General features: G+C 40.0%; 1 protein-coding gene and 1 pseudogene across 1 annotated transcript; both read left to right on the top strand.

The window, feature by feature from the left end:
• The first annotated feature begins 564 nt into the window (after window positions 1–564).
• Window positions 565–6001, top strand: GKN1 (gastrokine 1). Its single transcript, XM_036073092.2, has 6 exons — window positions 565–635; window positions 2551–2604; window positions 2940–3077; window positions 4021–4131; window positions 4992–5139; window positions 5784–6001. Exons 1-6 carry the CDS (start codon window positions 624–626, stop codon window positions 5861–5863), a joined length of 543 nt encoding a protein of 180 aa, XP_035928985.2. The 5' UTR covers window positions 565–623; the 3' UTR covers window positions 5864–6001.
• Window positions 6002–22148: 16147 nt separating this feature from the next.
• Window positions 22149–22483, top strand: LOC118523502 (PHD finger-like domain-containing protein 5A pseudogene; annotated as a pseudogene).
• Window positions 22484–24732: the final 2249 nt, after the last annotated feature.

Genomic DNA, 24732 nt, shown 5'->3' with positions numbered 1-24732 from the left:
TTGCTGAAGACAGCCCCCAGGTTTTCTGGCTGCATGCATGGTACTCTCTGTGTACTATGTATGGTACGTGATACCACTGAGAGAGCTCAAGAGTGCAGAAAAGGAAGCAGGTGTGCAGGGAGTTGGGAATAGAACCTATTTTGCCTAAGCTAAACCATCAAGATGGGTTCAGAGAAAGGTACGAAGAGGAAACCATTCCCACATCCTTACCGGAGCTGCTATCTGCAAGGCCCAGGGTGCCCAGAGTTTCTCATCTACGGTCTTGTTTGACTTTAGGGATTATTCTTCTTCTGACTCCGAGTGACACCAATACGTAAAATACCCACACCCACAGCTGCAGTTGGACCAGAAGTTATCATAAACCATATTGAGTTTGTTGTGATATCTTCAACAGAAAGTCAGCTTGGCTCCATGTCAAAGTGCCTTGACAAACAGGTCGATATTCCCAAAGGCTTCCTGGTATGCTGGATCATGGTACAGATATGGAAAATGGAGAAAGATAAATCTTTGGCCCAACCTAGTCACACCTAGTTTGAGTAAAGCTGGGTAAGTACAAATATGAGAAGTGTTCTTGTCTGAGTTCATGCCTGCCTTCTCTACTCTTTTGCTTTGGTGAAGCCAAGATGAAGCTCACAGTGAGTAGATTTTTCCTTTTGAATTTATTATCTTCTCATTAGAGACTGTTAACATTTTGAGCTAAGGGGGGGGCTGCTTCTTATGACAATCTCACCATGATAGAAAATTTGTTTTAAAAAAATCTCCTTTCGTGTCATTGAATCATGGCAATTACAAGCATCTCTGTGGAGAATGATAGTTATACTGGGAGCAGACAGCTGTCTGAACACTGGATCCCTTGCTGTCTTAATAAAATTACCTTCCAGTCCTCCTGATTCAGGGCTGGTCACAAAGCAGGGAGTCCCTAAGCCCTAGAAAAAGCCTGATCTTTCTCCACATTCTTGAATTCCCCTTCTGACCAAAACTCCTGAGCATGCTCAGGAAAGATGAAAAGCTGATCATCAAATGAGATGGGTGAGAGACTTACTGTCTCATTTTCTGCTGTGAAATGGATCTCCAAGTAAGAATGGCTTGCTTGAACCCTGACCTTAGTCATTTATCCATGACAACACCTGAAGCGTGAAGCTAGTGCAGCATCTCCCCTGTGGCTCCAGATAAAAGGCTGAGAGTGTGGTAGGTAGACCACAAAATTCCACCAAAGTAACTGGTGGTACTGGGTGTCCTTTATAACAAGATGCAGAGGGGCTAGACATCCGATAAATATTTTCATGCTTTAACATACTAAACACTATATTATAGCAGCCTCTGCTTCAGAGCGGAGTTGCAAATGTAAAATGATTATCTAGAAATAAGTTCTAGTAACACCACAGTTCAAAAAAAAAAGGAGCTCCGAGCCCAGGTCAGATGTGGTTTCTCTCGTAGTTCTGCCGAGAACAAGGGGTATCATTTTAGCCAATACAACCTTGGCCATGTTACTTAACATCCGAAGCTCAATTTCCTCATATGTGAAAGGACTGCACTGTACTAGTAGATCTCTAAAATTTCCCCCACCTCTCACTATTTAGGAGACTAATTTTTACCTCCTTCTTAAACTATCAGGAGAAAAATAAAGCAAATAAAAGAATTACCTTGAATCACCAGGGCAGATCTCAGACCGGTTTGTCTCATTTCCAGGCCAAGGAAATGAGAATAGGTACTCGGAATGGGGCACCTACATAAAGCTCTGTGTTCTGATAACTAATGTTATGTACCCAGTGACAAATGACTAACCCAGATACCCTGGGACAGTGGCAGACGTCCTTTCTGCCAACCACCCTCGACAGCCAGACCTCTTCACCCTCAGGATCTCAGCAGAGCTGCCAGCTTGCTTACTAATCCATTGCTTAAAAAAAAATTTTCTTTTAGATAAAAAGAGTACTTTCTTTTTTTTAAAGGATTTTATTTATTTATTTGACAGAGTAAGAGAGCACAAGCAGGCAGAACAGTAGAGGGAGAGGGAGAAGCAGGCTCCCCGCTGAGCAGGGAGCCCGATGCGGGGCTCGATTCCAGGACCCTGGGATCATGACCTGAGCCAAAGGCAGACGCTTAACTGACTGAGCCACCCAGGCGCCCCAAAAGAGTACTTTTTTTTATTAGGAGGTCTATGAAGGAAGGAAAGCAACCCAGATCAAATAAGAAAATTAAATCATTTTCGGACATAATTCTCAGAACCTATATGCATTTTCATATCGTGTATGCTATTCATTTTCAAATGTGTTCTTCAATATACTGATACTGCATAGTTTTTTCATAAGGGCTACATTAATAATTCTAAAACTATATACCACAATAACATGATTACTACAAGTAATTAACCTACAATCTTACACTATCATGAAAACTTTCTATGGTTGAAAAGAAATCAAAGGTCAAAGAAGAAAAGACAGACCACTCAACAGAGTGGTAAAATTAGTATTTTTTATAAGCTTGGGTAGAGAAAAAAGAGGACATTGTTTTGTCATGTGATAGTAGACCAATGTTACTTATGATTTTTAGATTGTCTTCGCTGGACTTCTTGGAGTCTTTCTGACCCCAGCCCTTGCTTTCACTGTAAGTATTAAACTTTTTATTTTTTTATAAAAGTTTTTAAAGATTTTAATTATTTATTTGAGAGACAGAGAGAAAGACAGAGAGACCACAAGAGAGAGAGCATGAGCAGAGTGAGGAGAGGCAGAGGGAGAGGGAGAAGCAGGCCTCCCACGAAGCAGGGAGCCCGACGTGGGGCTCGATCCCAGGACCCCGGGACCATAACCTAAGCGGAAGGCAGATGGTTAACGACTGAGCCACCCAGGCGCCCTGGTATTAAACTTTTTAAAGTGCATTACTAAAATGCATTTGCAAAGAAATGTGGTATTAAATCACTGTCAATTTCTTATCAATTTCAGGATATCAACATTGGCGGTAACAGCAACAGTGGTATAACTGGGCAGCAGTCAGTGAGTGTCAACAATGAGCATAATGTGGTAAACGTGGACAATAACAATGGATGGGACTCCTGGAATACCCTCTGGGACTATAATACTGTAGGTAGCCAACATACAATTTCCATTCTTTACAAATATGATGTTTCTTTTTTAACAGCAACAAAAATGTCTGCTAACCATAAAAGAGTTAAAAATAAAGTAATTTCTAACTGTACATAAGCATAGACTTGTAAGTCAAAGTGCCTATTTTGGTAACCCAGTAGATATAACCCCTATTAATGTTTCCCACAATGAGTTAAAATTCAAACCCATGAACAGTAATTAGGATCCACTATGTCCAAGTGATTGTGGGACTGTTAGACAAATATGAACATCCTTCTGCCTTCCCTGAAGATACTCTCTGTAATGAGGAGAGACCTGCACAATATCACTGTTGCCTATCTCAGTCCATCTTCAATTTCCTTCTAAAAAGACAGAAATGGACATTTCACCTGTAGCTCAAAAAAAAAAAAAAAAAAAAAGTAAATGTAAATGATAATACTAATTGGTAAGAGAAGCAAAAATCTAAAACCAAACCAAAACAACAGTTGGCTCTGCTTTGCGATTACTAGCTTTTTATTTAACAAACTTTGCACTTTGAAAAAGGCAACTCTTTATCATTTCAGTTTTATCGTGTGGTCCATTAGAAAACCAATCCCTGTCTGACCTGTCGCCTTGAAATATTGCGAAGATCAAATGAGAGTAAAATGTGATAGCAATTTAAAGTTTATTTCAGCAAAACAGACATGTGGAGTGACTCCACGCTAGAACCTGAAGATAAAGCAACGAGTTAGACTCTAGGTCTCTGCCCTCAAGAAGTTTGTATTCCATCCTTACAAATGTTAGCAACAGATACGATTGCAAAACAGGGCTGGATCCCGTGCTCTGATGTGAGTTCATCATAATCTTGGAGTTCCATTTCCCTCTGCTGGTCAAACTGATTTTTGGTAAGAAAAGCTCCTTAGGGAACCTACTTCCTACTATCTACCATCTTCTTTACCAGAACTTTGCTGCAACCAGACTCTTTGGCAAGAAGAAATGCATTGTGCACAGAATGAACAAGGACATCATGCCCTCTCTTCAAACTCTTGATGCACTGGTCAAGGAAAAGAAGGTATAAATAAAAGTCTTTTTAATTTGGCTCAAGGGAGGTCTTATGAGTGCCAGTAAATAATGAGATCACAGTCATTTCCTCTTGACCACAGTACGTTGTAACGTGCAGCACAAAAAGGGAAGAGGAGCTGGTAATTGCCTGAGAAGACAGAGCTGCTACCACACTCAGTGCTGTGGATCCCACCTGCCTTTCCTGTTAGAGGAGCAAAGATCTGCTCAAGCCAATGAGAGCTGTCTCCACTTCTCCAAGTACATTTGCCCACAAGAGTCGGGTTGCGGTTATTAGATTTAGAAACAAAAATAGAGGATACCCAGTTAAGTTGGAGTCTCAGATAAACGATGGATAGTTTTTTAGCTTAAGTATGTCCTATGCAATATTTAGGACACACTTATGCCAAAAAATGGTTTGTTTACCTAAAATTCAAATATAACTGAGTGTCCTGTATTTTACCTGGCAACCCTAGTTGGGTGGGGAGAGAAGACCCATTGCTCTTTAAAATGTTTGCTTGAGTTCATATGTTTATAACTGATAAATAGGCACCTTTCATTGACCAGGTAGAGAAAATCAACTCCATTCTCAGAAACTGATTTTTATATAGCTCAATCCAAGAAATACAAAGTGACCAAATGAGGTCCAAGCTTCAGAATAAATTTAGCCTCAGACTTTTGCTTTTATGAGAAGCTGAGGTTTCACATCCGCTAAATCTTTTGGGACACAGAAATTCCAAGATATACAGGGTTGAGGCTGATTATGAAAAAAAACTGTAGCCAAGCAATAGCCCCTGCTGGCCTGGTACCCAGCCCTCATTCAACAAACCACTGGACTGGGCACTCATTCTCTCTCTTCATTTCCACACTCAGCTTCAGGGTAATGGACCAGGAGGACCACCTCCCAAGGGCCTGATGTACTCAATCAACCCTGAAGAAGTCAAGGACCTGAGCAAGTTAGGAAAACCCGTTGCTAGCATGTGCAGGGGAATTCCAACATACATGGCTGAGGAGATTGAAGGTGAGTAGCCTTTCAATGGTGCACTCCAAGTTATTGCTGCTGGAATTGTCAGACTATTCTTGGGCATGTCCACAGAAGACATCGATCACTCAGCACTCGCTTTGTGCTTTAAGTGTGTTAAATTAGTAGCTCCTGCCGGCAGTCTTACATGATAAATTATTGTTATTCTCTCTTTCTGGATGAGGAAACTGAGGCACAGGGAGAGGTCACAAGTCTCTTGTCTGGGTCAGTCCCAAGCATTCTGGCTTTGGATTCTGTGCTCTTCACCATTGGGAAATACTGCCTTTCGAGAGTGGATCTGGAATTACTGCAAGATATATTTAGAGGAAAACATGAATTGCTAAGGGAAAAGAGAATGCCAATAGAATTTATTGACTTTTTACAGCTCAGTCACTTAATTTCTGCACTTTCAAAGAATAACTTGCACAAAAACAAAGTATCCACCTACCTTAATATAACAGCAACTTTCCAGATCTCTGAATTGATTGATTAAATCTAGATGGATAGCTAGACAGATGATAGAGTTAGACAGATTGATCTTGAAATTACTACATAGCTAGTTTGGAAGCTGTGTGACACTAAAAAAAAAAAAGAAGAGTCCTTGAAAAGATATTGATAACAGTTTCTTCTTTTCTTTTTACCAGGGGCAAGCCTGTTCTTTTCCTCAGAAAAGTGCTTCAGTGCTGATATAATCTGGATTCTGAACATTACCTTCTGTGAATAACAGTGGAGAATTAAAAAAAAAAAAAGTCACTTTGAGTTTAGTCATCAGAATAGTCAATGCAAAAAAATATGGGTTCTGATGGTTGTTATCATGTCATTCTGAAATGTTTTCTGCTAGTTATGCTTGGCTTCTTTAAGTTTCAATAAACCTACTTAGCACTAAATTCCTTATGATGCTTATTTGGAATGCACGGGCTCAAAAGTGCAATGTGGTGATAGCAAGTTGTCGGAGTGCATTAGACCCAACTGTTAGCCTGTATTTGGGGCCTGTCCCTTATAAAGAAGCCCTTCAGATGCTTTGGGTACTACTAACCACAGTTCTGGGAATGAATCCAAGACAATCCAACTGCTCCGAAGACTGCTCCACAGTTGATGGGCACAGTAACGTTTCAGATCAGCAAGGGCAGAAATCCACTCAAGGCAGCTTACAACGGAAAAGGGTGGGGGGAGGTTATTGCAAGGATATTGGAGTATCTAAAGGAATCTTAGGGCAAGAAAATCAAAGAGACTGGAACCAGGAACTATATTGAGATCAAGACCCAAGTCTCCTTCTCTCTCCCGGAAGCCACTTACTAGTTCTTCCCTGTTCCTCTTTAAATTCTGCTTCTCTCTTCTTTCCTTCTTGCAGGTGGCTCTATCTATACTCATGGCTGAAGATGGCTGAACCAAAATATTAGCCTCAACTCCCATGTTTATATGTCTTTCCAGCTCAAGAGGTAATATCTCATTCTTTTGAATCCCAATTCTAAGTTTCCTTGATCCTGTTTGGTTCAAGGGCCTACAACCTGCCAGGGGAGTGGAGTCACATGCACATAGGAGCAACAACAAGGTCTTTGCTGAAGGAGAAAGATCTCAGAAAAAATAGAGACTCCAAGTGTTGTGCGTGACAATATGAAACTCAGTTCATTTTTTTTAATGCTCCCATACATATTTATAAATCCCGATGCTGTAAGAGGATATCTAATCCATTCTAATGTCTTCAGATGGGATATCCCTAAAGAACCATAGCAACAACAACAAAAAAGACATCAATTCCCACCATTTGGAAAAATGCAATATTTATTAGGCCTTATTGGGAAGCAATGACAATAGTTTTATTTATCCTGAGGCAATTTCATTGCTAGTCACATGACCTGTACTACCAGAGCAGTAGAGTTTCCAAAATACCCTGAAGCCATGAAATGTGGAAACCCATCAAAGATCAAGGCCTTAGATACTGCCCTATCACTGTCAGTGAGAAAGAAAGAAACCTGTGATTCACAAACTGGATACAGCGTCATGTAACTGACTTTTGGGAACTGATGAATCCCATGTTTCTTAGAAGAATTATCTAGTCACTATTTCAGGATAAGAAATTAAATTCACTAGGAAGACACAAAAATTCTAGATTATATACTCCTATCAAAATATATTGCTCAGTCAGTTAAGCATCTACCTTCTGCTCAGGTCATGATCTCAGGGTCCTGGGATCAAGCCCCGCATTGGGCTCCCTGCTCAGCGGGGAGTCTGCTTCTCCCTCTCCCTCTGCCCCTCCCCCACTCACTTTCTCTCTCTCTCTCTCTCTCTCTCTCTCTCCCTCTCATAAATAAATAAAATCTTTAAATAAATATATATATATATACACATATACATATATATATTAAGGAAAAATTGTAAGAATTACAGGAGAATTTAATAATCTCACTGTCTTAGTTAAAGATTTTAACACATATCTTTCAATAAATTATAGATGAAGCAGCTAAGAATATAAAAACATTTGACACAACTAACAGGCTTATTTTAGAAGCTTATTTTAATGAACACAATTACAACACTTCAGAATGCATATTATTCTTAAGTATGTGTGGAACATTTACAAATACTGATCACATGCTAAGGCACAAATCAGATCTCAAAAAATTTCAAATGATTGGCATCACAAAGAACACATTTTTCTGCCTTCAAGTTAATTAAGAGAACAAATATTCACTCCTAAATAAAACAAGATAGTTGTATTTGTTTTGAAAGTAGGCAGCATATTTCTAAATAACACATGAGCCAAAGAAGAATTCATGATGAAAGTGGAATGCATTTAAAACTGGGCAATAATGAAAACACTACATGACAAAATCTTATGAGTGGCAACTATAGCAATGGATAGAGGAAAATTTATACTCTGAACGTTCATTTCATAAAAAAAGAAAGGTTGAAAATTGAATCAAAAATTCAACTTTGGGGCGTCTGGGTGGCTCAGTCGTTGGACATCTGCCTTCGGCTCAGGTCATGATCCCAGGGTCCTGGGACCGAGCCCCGAGTCGGGCTCCCTGCTTGGTAGGAAGCTTGTTTCTCCCTCTCCCACTCCCCCTGCTTGTGCTCCCTCTCTCGCTATCTCTCTCTCTCCCTCTGTCAAATAAATAAATAAATAATCTATAAAAAAATATTTTAAAATTCAACTCTAAAAATGAGGGAAAAGCATAAAATATCCAAAATAAATAGGAGGGAGGAAATAATATTGACAATATCAGAAGTTAATAAAGTAGAAAAAGATATACGATAGTAAGACTCAACAAAGTCAAAACTTAGTTCTTTGGAAAGGCATAAAATTGGCAAATTTTAGGTAGAAATGACCAGAAATCCAAAAAGAAATAAGTGGAATGAATCTAAAAAAAATAAAACCAAAAACAAATGAATAAACAAACAAAAAGCAGAATTAGATCTATAACTACAGAGAACAAACTGGTGGTTGCCAGAAGGGAGGAGGCTGGGGCATTGGGCAACATAGGAGAAAGGTAGCAGGAGGTACAGGCTTCCGGTTATGGAATGAAGAAGTCACAGGAATAAAAGGCATAGTGTAAGGAAGACAGTGATACTGTAGTAACATTGTAACGGGATAGATGGTAGCTGCACCTGTGAACAAAGCATAATGTAAAAACTTGTCAAATCACTATGTTAGGCACCTAATGTCACATTGTGTGTCAACTACAAATTTTTTAATTAATTAATTAATTTTTAAGATAAATCACCATCAACGCTAGAAACAAACAAAAAGATACTAAGCTATAGATGCCACAGATACTAAGATGCTAATAAAATGATGTTGTGAACAACGCTGTATCAATAAATTTGAAAGCCTAAGTGAATTGAATTTCTAAAGAAAAAACCTACCAAAGCTCACTTGAGAAGAAATATAGAGCCTGAATAATTCTATAACCAGTAATGGAAATGGTTCAGAAGTTTAAAATTTTTACACTAGAAAATTCCAGGCCAAGGTGGTTTTTATACTGAGATTTAACAAAACTTGAAAATACAGATTATTCTAATCTTATAAAACTATTCAAATGTATGGGTGGGGGTTGGCAAGGGCCGGGGAGCAGGGGGAGCACTCTCCAACTCATTTCATGAGAATACTGTGAACTTGATTCCAAAACCTGACAGGGATTGTATGAGAAAAGAAAAGTACAGGACAATCTCTGGTATGAATATTGATGCAAAATGTCTTAACAAAATTATAGCAAATCAATTGAGCAAAGCGTAGAAAAGATTGAATATAGCACGACCATGTTGGATTTTTCCTAGTAATGCAAGCTGGTTTGATATTAGGAAATTAATAATGTAATTTGCCACATTGAAAGATCAAAAGACAACAATCTTATGATGTATCTCAATAGGAGCAAAATTCATAATAAATAATTCTCAGAAGATTTAAAATCAAAAGAAACTTTATTAATCTAAGATTATTTAAAAAAAAAACTACTGTATCGTGTAAAACAATGAAAACATTCCTCTTAAGACAAGAAATAAGACAAATGCTTGTCATCAAAACTAGAAACATTGTATTGAGGGACGCCTGGGTGGCTCAGTTGGTTAAGCAACTGCCTTTGGCTCAGGTCATGATCCCAGGGTCCTGAGATCGAGTTCCGCATCGGGCTCCCTGCTCAGCAGGGAGTCTGCTTCTCCCTCTGACCCTCTCCCCTCTCATGCTCTCTCTCTCTCATTCTCTCTCTCTCAAATAAATAAATAAAATCTTTTAAAAAAAAGAAACATTGTATTGAAAGTAAAGTAAAAAAAAAAAATTAAATACAAAGATTTGAAATGGAAGAAGGAAGAAAAAACTATCATTATGCCCAGATGACATAGTTTTCTATAAAAATACAAAAAAAATCTATAGATAATTTATGGGAGTCAGAACATTTAGAAAGGTTCCTACTGGGGCGCCTGGGTGACTCAGGCAGTTAAGCTTCCAACTCTTGATTTCACTCACTCACTCGCTCACTCTCTTTCTCTCAAAAAAAAAAAAAGAAAAAGAAAAAGAAAGGAAAAGTTCCTGCATACAAAAAAATGGCTATCAAATATAAGCTGCATTTCTATATATCACCAGCAAATATATAGAAACTTGATTTTGAAATAGCATTTATAACAACAGCAAAATATACAACATAACTTGGAAAAATCACTTAATTTATTTAACAACATTTCTCAAATAACTTCTATAGGCATAGCACTATTGCACACACTTGAAATCCATCAGCAAATACAAATGCAAAGATCTTTGCCTCATGTAGCTAATATTTTAGTTAAAGGAGGCAGATATAAATGATAAATATAATTAACACACAAATGAACAAATATGTAAATTTTGGTAAGATAGTATTACCTAGTATTATATAGTAGGATAGAAAATGATAAATACCAAGGGGAAAATGCAGAGCAGGGTAAAGGTATTATCCTGGGTAAAATAGGGAGACACAGCAGGAATTTGAGCCAAGATAGGATATGATCTTACCAAGTAATATGTTAAACAAAAGATAGGTTAGACTTCTCTGGAAACTTTATTGAGAGACGTTAAGGTGAACTAAGTGCAGAGAAACCATGGCCATGAATCAGAGGATTTGTTATTATAAAAAGGTCAGCTCTCCCTCAATCTATAGATTCAGTGTGATTCCAAACAAATTCCCAGCAGGCCAAGTGTGTGCATGCGTATGTGTGGTACATGACAGGCTAAATTTAGAATATGCACCCAAGATCAAGGGTCCTTGATGTTTCTATACATCTTTCAAGTAGAGGCACTGACTGCTCTTTGTTCTCAACTATTTTTGCAAGGATGTTTGTATAACAAACAGCCTTGGAGGGGAGGTGGGTGGCAGGATGGTATAATTGGGGGGTGGGCATTACGGAGGGCACATGATGTGATGAGCCTTGGGTATTATATCCAACTGATGAACTATTGAACTCTATGTCCAAAACTAATGTACTATATGTCGGCGAATTGAATTTAAATTAAAAAAGAACAACCTTGGAAGATAGAGATAGTGTCTCTTTTTAGAGCAAAAGTAGGCATGTTCACTATTATAAAAGATTTGAGTTCCTTAAGCTTACATCCCACTATATAATACACCCCACTGTGTGTGCAAGCTTCCCTCTGGGTCCACATGCATTGCCCTGTGAAGCTCGTAGACAAGGGACACTGACACAAACATGTTCCTGCTCATACTATTTGCTGTGCTGTGACTAATAAAGTCCTTTGTGTCTTACCTAGGAGGCTCATGTCTCCTGTTATCATTCATGAAACTATGGCAGGTTAACTTTTCAGCTTTCAAGTAGGGTAAAATCTCAGACCCTCTTTGGAAGGGCCGAGCCTAGCCAAGTTACTACTGCAGAACAACAAAATGGGTGAACTTGACCTGTCATAATTATCATAAAGACATGGTAATGAAGACAATGAGACGTGAGTACTGGGATGTACAATATATCAGTGGAACAAAATAGAAAGCCCACAGATAGATCCACACATATATAGGTGGCTGAAACAAGATGTAGACTGCATTCCAGGCCTGTGGGGAAAGGATAGCCTTCTTCCATAGTGATGTTAAAATAATTAGGTAGCCATATGGAATACAAAGAAATGGGAAAATAACACCAGACCCCCTACCTTACACCACATATTTAGAAATCAATTTCATGTATGTTAAAAGCCTAAATATGAAAGGTAAAATAAAAAGCCTTAGAAGATAATTTAGAACAATAATTTCAGGACTATGGATGGAGGGAAGGATTTGCTAAACTTTGCAGAAAAAGCTCTAGCCATAAAATAAAATATTGATAAATTTCTCTGCATTAAAAATAAGAATGTCTTCTTATCCACAGACAACAAAAATAGAGCAAAAAGGTGAGCCGCAAACTAGTAGAGATATTTGCAACACATTAACTGGATAAAAGAGTAGTACACAAATTATATAAAGAACTCCTACATGCCAACAAGAAAAAGATGAGTAAGTAATAGAAAAATAGACACAAATATGTTCCTAGAAGAAGAGGAACCCAGAATGGTGAATCTAGATATGAAGAGATATTAACTTCATTCATAATAAGGAAAATACATATTAAAACCATAGTGATAAATCATTTTACACCCAACCTTTTGGCAATTGAAGAAGTCTAATATTGGGTGCTGGAGAGGATGTGGAGTAGCAACATGGCCAGAGCAAGCATGAATTGGTACAACTGTTTTGGAAAACAATTCAGCATTGTCTAATAACCTGCAGACGTGAATTTCCTATGACACAACACTACCACTCTTAGGTATATATCCTAGAGAAATTCTTGCTTATTGTCATCCAGAAACATGTCACAAGAATGTTCACAGCCACAGAGTTTGGAACAGCAAAAAACTAGAAACAATCCGAATGTTTGCCAACAGAAGAACAGATAAATAAATTGTGATATGTTTACTTGATAGAATACTAAACATCACAAAGAGAAAACCAAATTAATCACAGCCATGCACAACAACATGGAGGACTCTCTGGAAAACAACGTTGGGTCAACAAAGCGAATTGCAGAAGAAAACGTATTTACATAAAGTTCAAAAACATACAAAACTAAACACCACACACATTTTATTTTAGAAACACCTTCTTATGTGGTAAAACTATGACTAAAAGCAAGGGAATGATAACACAAAGTTCAGTATAATTGTGCACCCCCGAGAAGGAGAGAAGGGCTCATGGAGGGGCGGATGGAAGTCTTCCAAGCTAGCGGCAAGGCCGTCCCTCTCTCTCAAACTAGATTGAGGGGAGGGGTGTTCATGAGTATGTGCGGTGTCATTATTCTTCATACTCTGCATACATTTTTAAATAGTCTTATGCACTAACTCAAGACTTAATTACAATTTTTAAGTTAAAAGCATGAGAAGTAAGATAATGTTATGAAGACAATAAGAGGATAGACCTGTGTGGATGGAAAGACACTGCCCTTTCATTCCAACCTAAAGCAGGGGCCTCTCATCTCTTGCTCAGCTCTGAGCCTTGTGCGTCCAAACACGCAGCCTTTGACCTGTGTCCCCAGAAGAGTAAGTGAAAATGAGCTCATTCGGCACCAGGATGCCGGGAGGTCTGCAGAGAGAAGCCGCTGATCCTGAGCTGTGCTGGTGCCAAGCCTCTTCCCTGCAAGGCTCTAAATCACTGCTTGGAAGCCTGCTGTGCAGTTTCCCATGTGCAGTTTGGTTCGGCCTCATAGATAACCTGAGTAACTCATACGAAACCAGTGCCTTGCCCTATGTGCCTCAGCCCATAGGGGTCAGGAAGAGATGCAGGGAGCATGCAGAGCTGCCTTGCAGGGGCATCAGAAGTTTTAGTGACTTCATAACCCCAAGAGGCACCAGAGAGGAGCAGATAATTTCCTGTTCCAAGCCCTTGCCCATTATTTGAATATCTTTCTGGTCCTCCTCCCAATTGCACTTCTGACAAAACTAAATAGTTTAACCCAAACCTCCTGCAATGGATCCTTCCAGAACATTAAAAAATAAATTTTCACCTAAAGTCAAATTTTCCAAGGAACTTTCATATCAATAGACACATTTATCTATTAGCTGCTTTTTGCACTTCCCCAATATCCAAAATAACCAATCAAGAATACCAGGAAGTACAACCAAATTAAAGTGAAAGTATGCCAAACTTACATTTAAATCACTCCTACCCAGATGTTCAAATTAGGCTTTAACCATCCTCTTTCCCGACATTGCTTTGATCCACAAGATTCAAATCAGACAATAAAAATCACAGTCCAGCTCCCTTAACTAAGAGCATTATTAATAGCACATCCCATTTCAACTCTATGCCATTTATCTGTCTATCTATCTATCTATCTATCTATCTATCTATCTATCTATCTATCTACCTATCTATCTGTCTAAGCACCTCCTATATGATGGACTTTTCTAGGCACTAGAGATAAAGTAGGCCCTAGGGAAAAAGCAATTAAAGTGCCTATCTTTATGAAGTTTATGTTCCAGTGGTGGAGAAAAACAGTAAATAAATAAATACACAACATGAATAAAGATGAAAAACTGTTGAGGGAAGAGAATAACATGGAGGAAGAAGAACCATCAATAGAAAGTTAAGATGGGGGAGGGGTTGTGTTTTATATTAGACAGACAGGTGTATAATAAAGAATTTGGCTGGTCTCTGTCCCAGGTTCCTGGAAGGTGGTTTCTAAGTGATTGGAGCATCTTTGTTATTCACAGTGGTCCTCTTGGGCCACACCTGATAATTTATGTTAATGAGATGACAAGATAGGAGTTGGTTATGCCAGAAAGACCAACTGTGTGATTGGAGGGTTGGACCTGTGAGTAACATGATAATAGCCTGACCTCAGAGGAGGGGAGGAGGCTGGAGATTGAGTCAAATGACCAATTTAATTAATCATGCCTACATAATGAATCCCCAATAAAAACCATGGACCCCAAAGCTCAGGTGAGCTCCTCTGGTTGGCAATACTCCACATCAGTGTCAGCAGGGTGACAATCTTTACTCCATGGGGAAATGACAAAAAAAGCTTCATGTTTGAGACCCTCCCAGACCTTGCCCTATGCATCTCCTTTTGGCTGGTTCTAATTTGTATCCCATTGCTATAATAAAACTGTAACAGTAATAATGCTTTGCTGAGTTCTGAGTTGTTCTAGTGAATTGTTGAATCTGTAGGTGGAACTGCTGAATTTGTGGCCAGCTGGTCAGAAGTGAGAATGACCTGGAGACTCTGGAACTCAGCTCATATCTGAAGTGAAGCCAGTCTTGTGGAAATGATAAGTACAAATTTGGTCAATTTGCTTTCTTTATTACATTATCTATATTCTGTTTTTCTTCCGCCCCCCCCAATTTTATTGGCTAGAACAGTAAGAGCAATGTAAAATACAAAGGGGATAGCAGATACACTCAACTTATAGCTCCATTTTTTTCACCATTAAACAGCATGCTAGCAATCAGTTTGTCAAAGATACACTGGAAGATTTATTTTGTCTCATTTATGGAATATTTATTAGATTGCCTTAACTTAGAAAAAGAAAGAAATTCATAAGATAAGCCCTAAAAATTTATATCTGGAATGAACTCTCTTGAGTGATGTAGGAGAATAAAACCTTGGTCAAATAAAAACATGTTTCTATGATTTCAGCATCATTAAAAGGTCTGTTTCACAATACAAGATGAAACATTCAACTTAATCAGCAATGGGTTGCAGCTTCTAATGAATTGGTCTTACATAATTAGACTGTCCTGCTTTGTAGTTAAGGTGCAAAGAATGGCTCCCTGGTCATATCTCCAAGTACCATACTCAAACCCATCTTCCAAGATTAACAAAATTCCAATCTTTTTATCGCCATAGGCTTTTTGCCCTGCTGTGTCTCAACTATCCTAGGAGTATACTCACGTTTAAAGAGCCTTCCTGGTTACTCTTACTTCTGCATGGTACCAGAGCCCAGACGTGTCTCACTGAGCCTAGGAGACTCCTCAGTGGCCACTAGAACTTGCTGAATTACAGCTACCACTGTGCCCAAATGGGAGGTCTTGTTCTGATGTTAAAAGCTGGATATTTAAAAGAGGTGTCTTTGATGCTCTCACCCGCCGCCCACAATGGAGTCGGTGCTCAAAGCTGATCCTTCTGAAACTTGTAATTGTCAGACGTGAGGCTAAGACTGAACCTCCAGCTTTGCCAAGGTTTGGCTCCTGGTGCAGATTCCTGCTGAAGCTGCATTATAGTTCATCCAGATGACTTTTACAACCAAGTATGTGTTGTCTAAACATTGGGCTCCGCTCCAAGCCAGAGAATTAGCTCGAGGGTTTCCTTATTAGTTCTCCTTCTTTTCTATTTTATAAAATATCAAATCGGGCTTTTTAAAATATTATTTGTGAATTCTTACTCTCCTTAAGCTTATTTTGTTATTCTTTTTCTAATTCATTGAGTTGGCTAGTGAATTCATTTTTGCTATTCTTTTCATTTTTTTTAAGACTTTATTTATTTATTTGAGAGACAGAGAGAGCACAAGCAGGGGAAGTGGTAGGCAGAGGGAGAGGGAGAAGCAGGCTTCCCAACGAGCAGGGAGCTGTATGCGGAATTCGATCCCAGGACCCTGGGATCATGACCTGAGCCAAAGGCAGCCGCCTAACCAACTGAGCCACCCAGGCACCCCTCTTTTCTTTGCTTAATAATACAAATATTTACCATCATTAATTTCTTCCTGTGTGTAACTTGACTTCATTCCTTAATTTTGGACATATGGTCTTGACATTATAGTTATTTATTTAAATAGCCAATAATTAAACTTTTCATTTCTTCATTGACAAAAAGTATTGTAGGACAGTATCTTGAATGCTCAGTTTTTTATATGTTATTTGTTCTTTTATTATTGATTTATAGTTTTATTTCATTGTGGTAAGTGAATGTGGCCTGTGAAACTTCTATTAACTGGAATTAATAGTTTTTTTTAAAAGCCTAAGCTATGAACAATTTTTGAAAACATTCCAGGAATATTTAAAATGAATGTGTGTCAGCTCCAGGATTCAAAGTAGAATGCAAAGTTATAGAAGGTGGACCCCTTGAGTCTGGGTGGACTCGGTGACTTGCCTCTAATAAGTAGAGCATGAAAAAAAGAAAAATAGTCACTTTACAGTAGAGGAACTTGACAAACACTACCTTAACTAAGTGACCATGGTCAACATCACCATTCATGTTGATATCACATACCCTCTGATATGATACACCCTTCACCAGTCTGGTATTCTTTCCCAAAATCCATAACCACAGTATAATCATGAGAAAACATCAGACAAACCCAAACCAGTGGACATTTTACAAAATACCTAGCAACACTCTTCAAAGTTGTCAAGGTTTTTGTATTCATTTTTCCAGGCCGCCACAACAAATTACCACAATCTTGGTGGCTTAAAATAGCACATATTCATTCTTTCATAATTCAGGAGGCTAGAAGTCTGAAATTCAAGTGTCAACAGGGTCTCCTCCTTCCAAAGGCTGTAGGAAGAATCCTTCCTCGCTTCTTCTGGCATCTGGTGGCTCCTGGTGTCGCTTGGCTTGGGGCAGCATCTCTCCAATCCCAGCCTCTGTCTTCACGTGGCCTTCTTTCTTATATTTCTGTGTCTCAAATCTTCCTCTCCTTTCTCCTATCAGGACGGCAGTCATTGGATTTAGGGTCCACCCTCAATCCAAAATAATCTTATCCTGAGATCCTTAACTTAATTACATCTGTAAAGACTCTATTTCCAAATAAAGATCACATTCACAGGCACCAGGGGTTAGGGCTTGGACATATCTTTCTGGAAGACCCAATTCACTCTACTCCAAGGAGATCGAGAAACTTCACAGTTGCAGGAGACTAAGGAGATATGATGGCTCAATGCAATGTGGGATCCTGCATAGGATCCTGGGACAGAAAGGAAACATTAATGGAAAAACTGGTAAAAATCCAAATAAATTCTGTGGGTTAATTAATAATATTGTAGCAATGTTAGTTTCTTAAATTGTTTAACATCATCTTCTTAATATTGTCTAAACATAATTTCAGTTTTGATCATTATGTCATGGCTATGTAAGATGTTCGTTTGTATCAGAAGAAGCTAGGGGAAGGGTACATAGGAACTCTCTGTACTATCTTCACACTTCTCTATAAATCTAAAATTATTTGGAATGAAACATTTTTTAAGTAACCAAATTAGACTGTTTTATTAAAAGATAAAGACTCAGAGTTTGTTTTAAAATCCAGGTATTAGACAAAATAAAACTAAAAGAAACACTGATATGTGAAAAAAAATGGCAACCATATAAAAGTACATTTTAAGTAAATAATAAAATTAGGGGCCTTAATATGGTTGTCAAAAGAGTACAATTTAGGGCAAAATCAGTAAATAAAATAATAGGAAATCATTTACAATGATAAAATATGCAATTCCCATTGAAGCCCTAACAATCATAATCATTTGTTATAGACCAAATTATGTAGAATTAGGCAAACAAGCAAAAAAACCTGTTGGAAATGCTACAAGAGACTAGCAAAATTACAAGAGGGAAGACCTTATCACACTCATGAGTTTTTGACAGATCAAATACACAAAAAAAGAATATGAAAAACTTTAATATTTAGGGGTTTGTATCTGGACATAGAATCACCATGAAATGCAGACTCACGTAAGTATCTGCAACAAGTAGTGTGAATAATATGAGCATTGGTGACATGATTGTTCTCAAGTGGCAAACAATTCTTGATAGAGTTCTAAACTAAGAAAATACTGTCTTCCTTCAATTGACATGCATTCCTGAAAGTTGTGGTGCCAACTAAGTAGTTAAAAAGTAAATACCTTTACGTTTAAAACAAGTAAGTATCCAGACTCAGGAAACCATAAACAATCCCATAAGAAAAGGCTTCATGGCATGTGCTGTAAGCACAACTGAACAAAGCTAGCAGAGCATCCCTCCACACGACTTTAGTAGGAGCCCCCCAAAATTAATTTTGACAAAATTCCCTACAATTTTTTTTTTTTTTACTTTCTTGATGTGTTACCTGTGAGTAGGAAAGAGGAAGCCCCTCAACAGGGTTGGGATGTCTCAAGTGGGCACAAGATTTTCTTTTTATGTTTTACGCCTGAAGTTACCTGGGTCTTCTAATTAACAGAATTCTCTAGTTAGGGGATCATTGATGCAATTGACATACCTGTCTTCTTATCATTCTTGGTTGGCATGAATGTGACAGCCCATTACACTCCGTATGCCTTTTACTCTTGAAAACCCTGAAATAGCTCGCAGAGCCAGGCTTTGCCCTAGAGCATCTGCTCTCCACTCCATTCTCCACCATTCTGAATATGACCTCATGAGCCTGAGATCATGACCTGAGCCAAAATCAAGAGTCTGACGCTTAACTGACTGAGCCACCCAGGTGCCCCAGAACATGGCAGTTTTTGCATTGGGTTAGAGATCTAGCCAGAGGCAGCCTCGGTTCTGGGAATGTGCACGCTTTGTCAAATGTTTTCTTTACAGGCTTTGGTGGTGGTACTGAAGTTATTTTGAGCACTGGCCCCTTCCCTGCCTAGAAAGGAAGTTCTCATTACAACTCTGCTGTTGAAATGTCTTGCAAGCCATCTGAGCAAAATGGAAACTGGGTTTGTGGTGGCAGTCAGCTGCTCTCAGGCTGGCATGGACCCATTCCTGAATCACTTGTATGTTAGAGATTTGACTATATCTAAATGCTCCTCATTCCACTTTTACTTCCAGCCTCCTGGATCTGCATAATTGCTCTATTTCCCATAAATGTATTGTTCAGGCAATGCTTTCCTTTCTTTGCTTGAATCATGAGCTGGTTGGTACTTACCCCAGTCTGATCCTTTACCACAATATAGGTAAGAACATCCTTCCGTCTTCTCTACTGCTAAAACAAACACTTGTGATTGGAGGAGGACTTGGGATGGAGAGTCTTCATTGGGTTCCTGCTAGCATTTCCCAGATTAATGTCATAGTTAAGATACATCCAAGTATCAAATCCCCTAATGCAAATGTTATCATTTGCTTGAGGGGATGCTCAATGTTATGGTTGGACTGAGGGTGTCTGGGTTCCTAATCCCTTCCAAGGACCCCAGTATTCTGGAGGAGATTGATTGGTTTTCTGAAGGTCCATAGAAATAGATAAAGGAGATACGGAAGCAACTCCTCTACCTCTCAAACTCTATTTTTTTGGATTATTTGTCCAGTTCAAAGGGAATATGAAAGAGAGAGAAACAAATATATAGGCTTTAAATGCCCCCTTGGACCGGAGCTGAAGAGGAAGCTGAGCCAATGTCAGATCCCACCAAGGCCTTGTCAAGGGGCTTTGAGGATCTGGCAAGTGGCCAATGGGACGAACACCTATGACCAGGCTATGGTGACTCTGTAGCTGAGAGATGGGAGGGACGATCGTTGGAGTTGCTGACATCTCTCTGCAGATCTTAACTGGCTTCAGTGGACAGTGACCATATGAGCATTCACCTGAACAGACCAGACTGTAGCCAGATAATGACAGAGGCAAGCCCCACATACATTTTTAAAAATTATTTTTTAGTGCAAAAATGAGACAATTAAAAATTCATCCTTGGGCACCTGGGTGGTTAAGTTGGTTAAGCGACTACCTTCAGCTCAGGTCATGATCCTGGAGTCCCAGGATCAAGTCCCACATCGGACTCCCTGTTCAGCAGGGAGTCTGCTTCTCCCTCTGACCCTGCCCCCCCTCATGCTCTCTCTCTCAAATAAATAAATAAAATCTTTAAAAAATAATAATAAATAAAATAAAAATTCATCCTTCTGGGTTCTTGATACCCATTAATAATATTTAATCCAGAAATATACAGATTTGCTCATCTACAGGCAATTTGATGAAGGTTGTGTTTCTTCATCTAGGCTCTCATTTGCCCTTCACGGTGTTAGGTCGTTAGGGCAAGCTTCATGCTGCCCAGGTGGAAACTGAGCCTTCATGAGGTAAAGGGACTCATTCAGAGCCAGGTAAAGAGATTTCTCTCACACATTTAGTCACATAACATCATTCATTGAGAGAACAAGTATGGGATATAGAAAAGAGAGCTTTAATCTGTATAAATATCAAAAGCCAAGTCTTAGATGAATGCCAACTCCTCTGTTTATTCTCATTGCGTAGAGTATCAAATGTTAGAGCTCTATAGGGTATAAAGTCCCAAACACACACACAGAGTTATTCTTTAGGAGACCAACGCCCTCCCGGGGTCTTCTGAGTCTTTTAGTTAACTGCACAAGGCAGTCAAATCAACAATGCTGTCTTTCATGCTTGAGCTCTGTAGACAGGCCCTCTCTTCAGCTGTTCATCACTTCGGTGGAAATTCCTCAGGAAACAATGAGACTCAGTACAGCAGCAACCCCCCGCCTCTGCCAAATCACACACACCCCAAGATAAAAATGCTCAGCAATCTCTGAGAACTTCCTAGGGAAGCAATACAGAGAGGAGCCTTCCCACTTAGATCCCTAGAAAATGCTCTCCTCCAGCTCCCCACCCCATGCCCACCAAGGCAGAGTAGGAGCTTGGTCACACCACCTTAGCCCATCCCCTGTAGTACCCGTGTAGCAGACAGTGTGGGGTGTGGTATTAAGTCTAGCTTGATTTAAAAACTGCTCTGGGCTTCAGTGCGGGAAATGAAGCTAATAATGCCTACTGTATTACTCAACAATGACAAACAACCGCAGAATCTCAGCAGCATACAATAATAAGCATTTACTTTCACCCATCTATGGTCGGCTAGCTGGGAACTGGCTGACCTAGGCTAGGCTTGGCTGAACAGCTCTGCCTCGAGTTCTGAATCCAGCTGGCTCTACAGTCTGTTCCACGGGTCTTGCTCTGAGCTCCAGGTGGAAGAGGCAGCACTGCCCTGGGAGAAATTCTTCTCAATGTGAAGACAAAAGTGCCAGGGAGCATAGCCAACCATACTCTCTGAAACAATACAAGCACGTTTCAAAACCTTGTTTGCATGACATCTACTATCTTTCCATGGGCCAAAGTAAGTCATATGGCCAAGCCAAAAGTCAAGGAAGTACAAACCAAAAGTACAGGGAAATAATCCCCTTGTGCATGTCTCATGTGAGAGGATGGATCCAGGGAACAATGAAGAATTGGAGCTGAAAAATCAATCTGCCACGCTACTTCTTAGGGTTATTGAAAATATTAAATGTAATAATGTATGCAAAGGTGTTGTTGCATAGTCAGCATGCAATGACCATTTGCTTCATTTCATTACACACATTCTGGGGCTACCACTGTCACGCTCTGACTGAGGTTTATCCAGGCTGCAGGAGATGCCTGAAATGTGGCCTCCATCAATTCCTGACCTCACTATATAGGCATGCTTCTCCTTGCTTCAAAAAGTAGAGTCTAATTCTCACCTTTCAGAGTGAAGCTGGCCTAAATGACTTTCCTTGGCCAACAGAGACCTATCAGAAGTAACATTCTGAGTCGGTGGCCAGTTTGTATCAGAGCTATGGCTAAACATCATCTGGATTTGATCTCTTGCCGCAAGCAGGTTGTCTTTGCCAATCTGAAGACTGTGTGAAAGGTGTGATGTCAAGTGTGTGATCTGTGACCCCTACGTGCGTCCCTGAACTCTGGTGTGCACATGTGATGAGTATAATTTTGGCTCTTGCCAGGGGCGCTGTGTGATCTGTGGAGACCCTGGAGTCTCTGAAACCTATGATTGTAAGGAGTGCACCATCCAGGAGAAGGATAGAAATGGTTGCCCACAGATTGTCAATCCGGGGAGCTCTAAGACAGATCTCTTCTGTCAACGCAAAAAAATATGGCCTCAAGAAGATGTGACTGGTGGGTAGCCTCTTCCTCCCACCAAGCTGCCACAGCTGCCAGAAAAGATGCCTAGTACCGCCAGCACAGAGAGAGTGGAGCACAGAGCCCCATCTGAGTGCCTGTTAGTGCCCTGGCACCGCTCCACCTTTCTTCTCCTCTTACCCAGACACGCGGTAGGGATGGAAAAGGAATCTTCATTCACAGAGCACTCTGGGAGACTGGAGCAGAGAAAAATTGATAGATTGGGTCATGATTTTGCTTGAATTCAAGAAACAAGCCTCTCTTTTCCAAATTGATATGTTATAAGTCTTCTGAAACAGGACTGATACCATTTCAGTCTTCTGTTTGAGAAATTGAGGAACCGACTGTGAAACTACCTCAGTGAGAAACCTATTCTTGGCAGAAGCTCTGAGGACAGCTGTCCTTGATGAGACATCTGCAGTGTGGTGGGGAGCTCTCAGAACAATCAATGTGGACATTTAATCTTGCAACACCTAGCACATGGTACCTATTCATGTTATTTTTCTTCTAAGAACTTGGAAACCCTTTCCTTTGCTGTTGTATTAATAAAGCAGGTGTTTCTTTTGTGGTAAGAGGAAGAAGGAGGAGGAGGAGGAGAAGGAGAAGAAGGAGAAGGAGAAGAAGAAGAAGAAGAAGAAAAAGAAGAGGAAGAGGAAGAGGAAGAAGAAGAAGGAGGAGGAGGAGGAGGAGGGAAAAGGGGGAGGAGGAGAGGAAGAGGAAGAGGAAGAAGAAGAAGAAAAGAAAGGGGAAGGGGAAATGGAAGGGGAAGGAGAAACGTTCTGAGAATTCTGAGGGTCAGCTCTAAGACTTGCCACCTCCACCTGAGTTCCTTGGGATGCTCACTCTCAAACCACTCTCTCAGAGAACCCAGTTGCCAAGAAGCCCATGCCACCTGGGGAGGACACATGTACACCTAAGCTCCCAGTTGACAGCCAGCCTCAACTGCCAGTCATGTGAATGGACCATCTCGATTGTCTAGCCCAGTTGATCCTTTCACCGGCTGCAGCCCAGCAGATATCTTGCTGTGACTATGTGGGAGACCCCAAATTAGAGGTGTCCAACTGAGCCCTAGTGAACCCACAGAACTGTGAGCCATGATAATCAATTTCTGTTAAAGTCATTACATTTTGGAGTGGTTTCTTTGCAGCAGTAGATGACCAGAACACTGGCCAATGCTATTATCTCCACTGGCCACTGAAGTTCATGCAGGAGCCTGGTGGACAGAGAATCTGCCACTTGTTAATTTTCTCTTTCATCCCCGACCCACCACAGTCCACTCCTGGTTCTGGTCCCGCCTCCTCTTACCAGCACTGTCCAAACCCTCTGACAGAGGCTTTAGTGTTAGCTCAGCTCCTTCTCCCGCCATTTTCCTTCAAAGAGAAGGATGGTGGCCACAACGTGAGAAGGAAACAGGATTCTTTTGGCGGCAACTCAGGGAGAAGTGGACACGCACAGCCCCTTTCCCAGGAGCTGAAAGAGGACAGCTATTCCAAGTTCTATAAGCATGTGCATTTCCCTGCCACTCCTCCTAAAGGAAGACCTGGCCTCAGATGGCCTGAATTGACCCTTAAGGCTTTCAACTAGTAGACAGTCTTTGACCCCAAACATACTGCTATATTCAAGAGGCACTCTGAAAATCTGATTTCTCAGAAGTCTGCATTGACCTCTCTTGTTTTATACAAGCTCTGAGAGGCACAGGCTGATGGGCAGGCATATTGGGCCCCACAGAGTCGGGGATCTGCAGCATCTCAGACTCTAACAGGCCTCACCTTTCAGAGTCTGGGGGTGTTCCCAGGAACCCATTGACATTCTTGGAAACCCAATGCAATTAGAGCACTTATTTTCAAGGGATGCTTCCCTTCTCTGCTTGTTGTATATCTGCTCTGCAGAAGTCATTTTACAGTAATGAAACTAGCAACCCCATTTGCATTCTAGAATCTTCAACTTACGTAAGTCAAAAGAAGAAGCTTCATCACCCACTTACCTAAACACGACACAGTCATTTAAATGATTGAAGACATTTAGGTAGACTGTAAAGTGACAATACAAAAACCCACGTCCTGGCAGTAGAATAAAGAAACGTTGAAGTTCAGCGCCTTGTTAGGCAACCACTGCGCTATGAATGGAATCCAGGAAGCTTTTTCCCAGGAACTCAAGTAGTGGCCGAAAATCACAGAAAAAGGATTATCCTGTTTAAACTTAATCTTTCAAAACTTCTTCAATTCCTCCTCTTCCCTATTACG

Source organism: Halichoerus grypus, chromosome 10 (genome assembly GCF_964656455.1).
Source record: "Halichoerus grypus chromosome 10, mHalGry1.hap1.1, whole genome shotgun sequence".
Taxonomy (NCBI): Eukaryota; Metazoa; Chordata; class Mammalia; order Carnivora; family Phocidae; genus Halichoerus; species Halichoerus grypus.
This window is presented reverse-complemented; position numbering and strand designations above follow the sequence as displayed.

Bases quoted from the DNA above. Each gene is read 5' to 3' on its own strand.
- GKN1 (XM_036073092.2), top strand. The intron at 2,605-2,939 runs GTAAGTATTAAA...TATCAATTTCAG, and splicing joins CCCCAGCCCTTGCTTTCACT to GATATCAACATTGGCGGTAA. The intron at 3,078-4,020 runs GTAGGTAGCCAA...CTTCTTTACCAG, and splicing joins CCCTCTGGGACTATAATACT to AACTTTGCTGCAACCAGACT.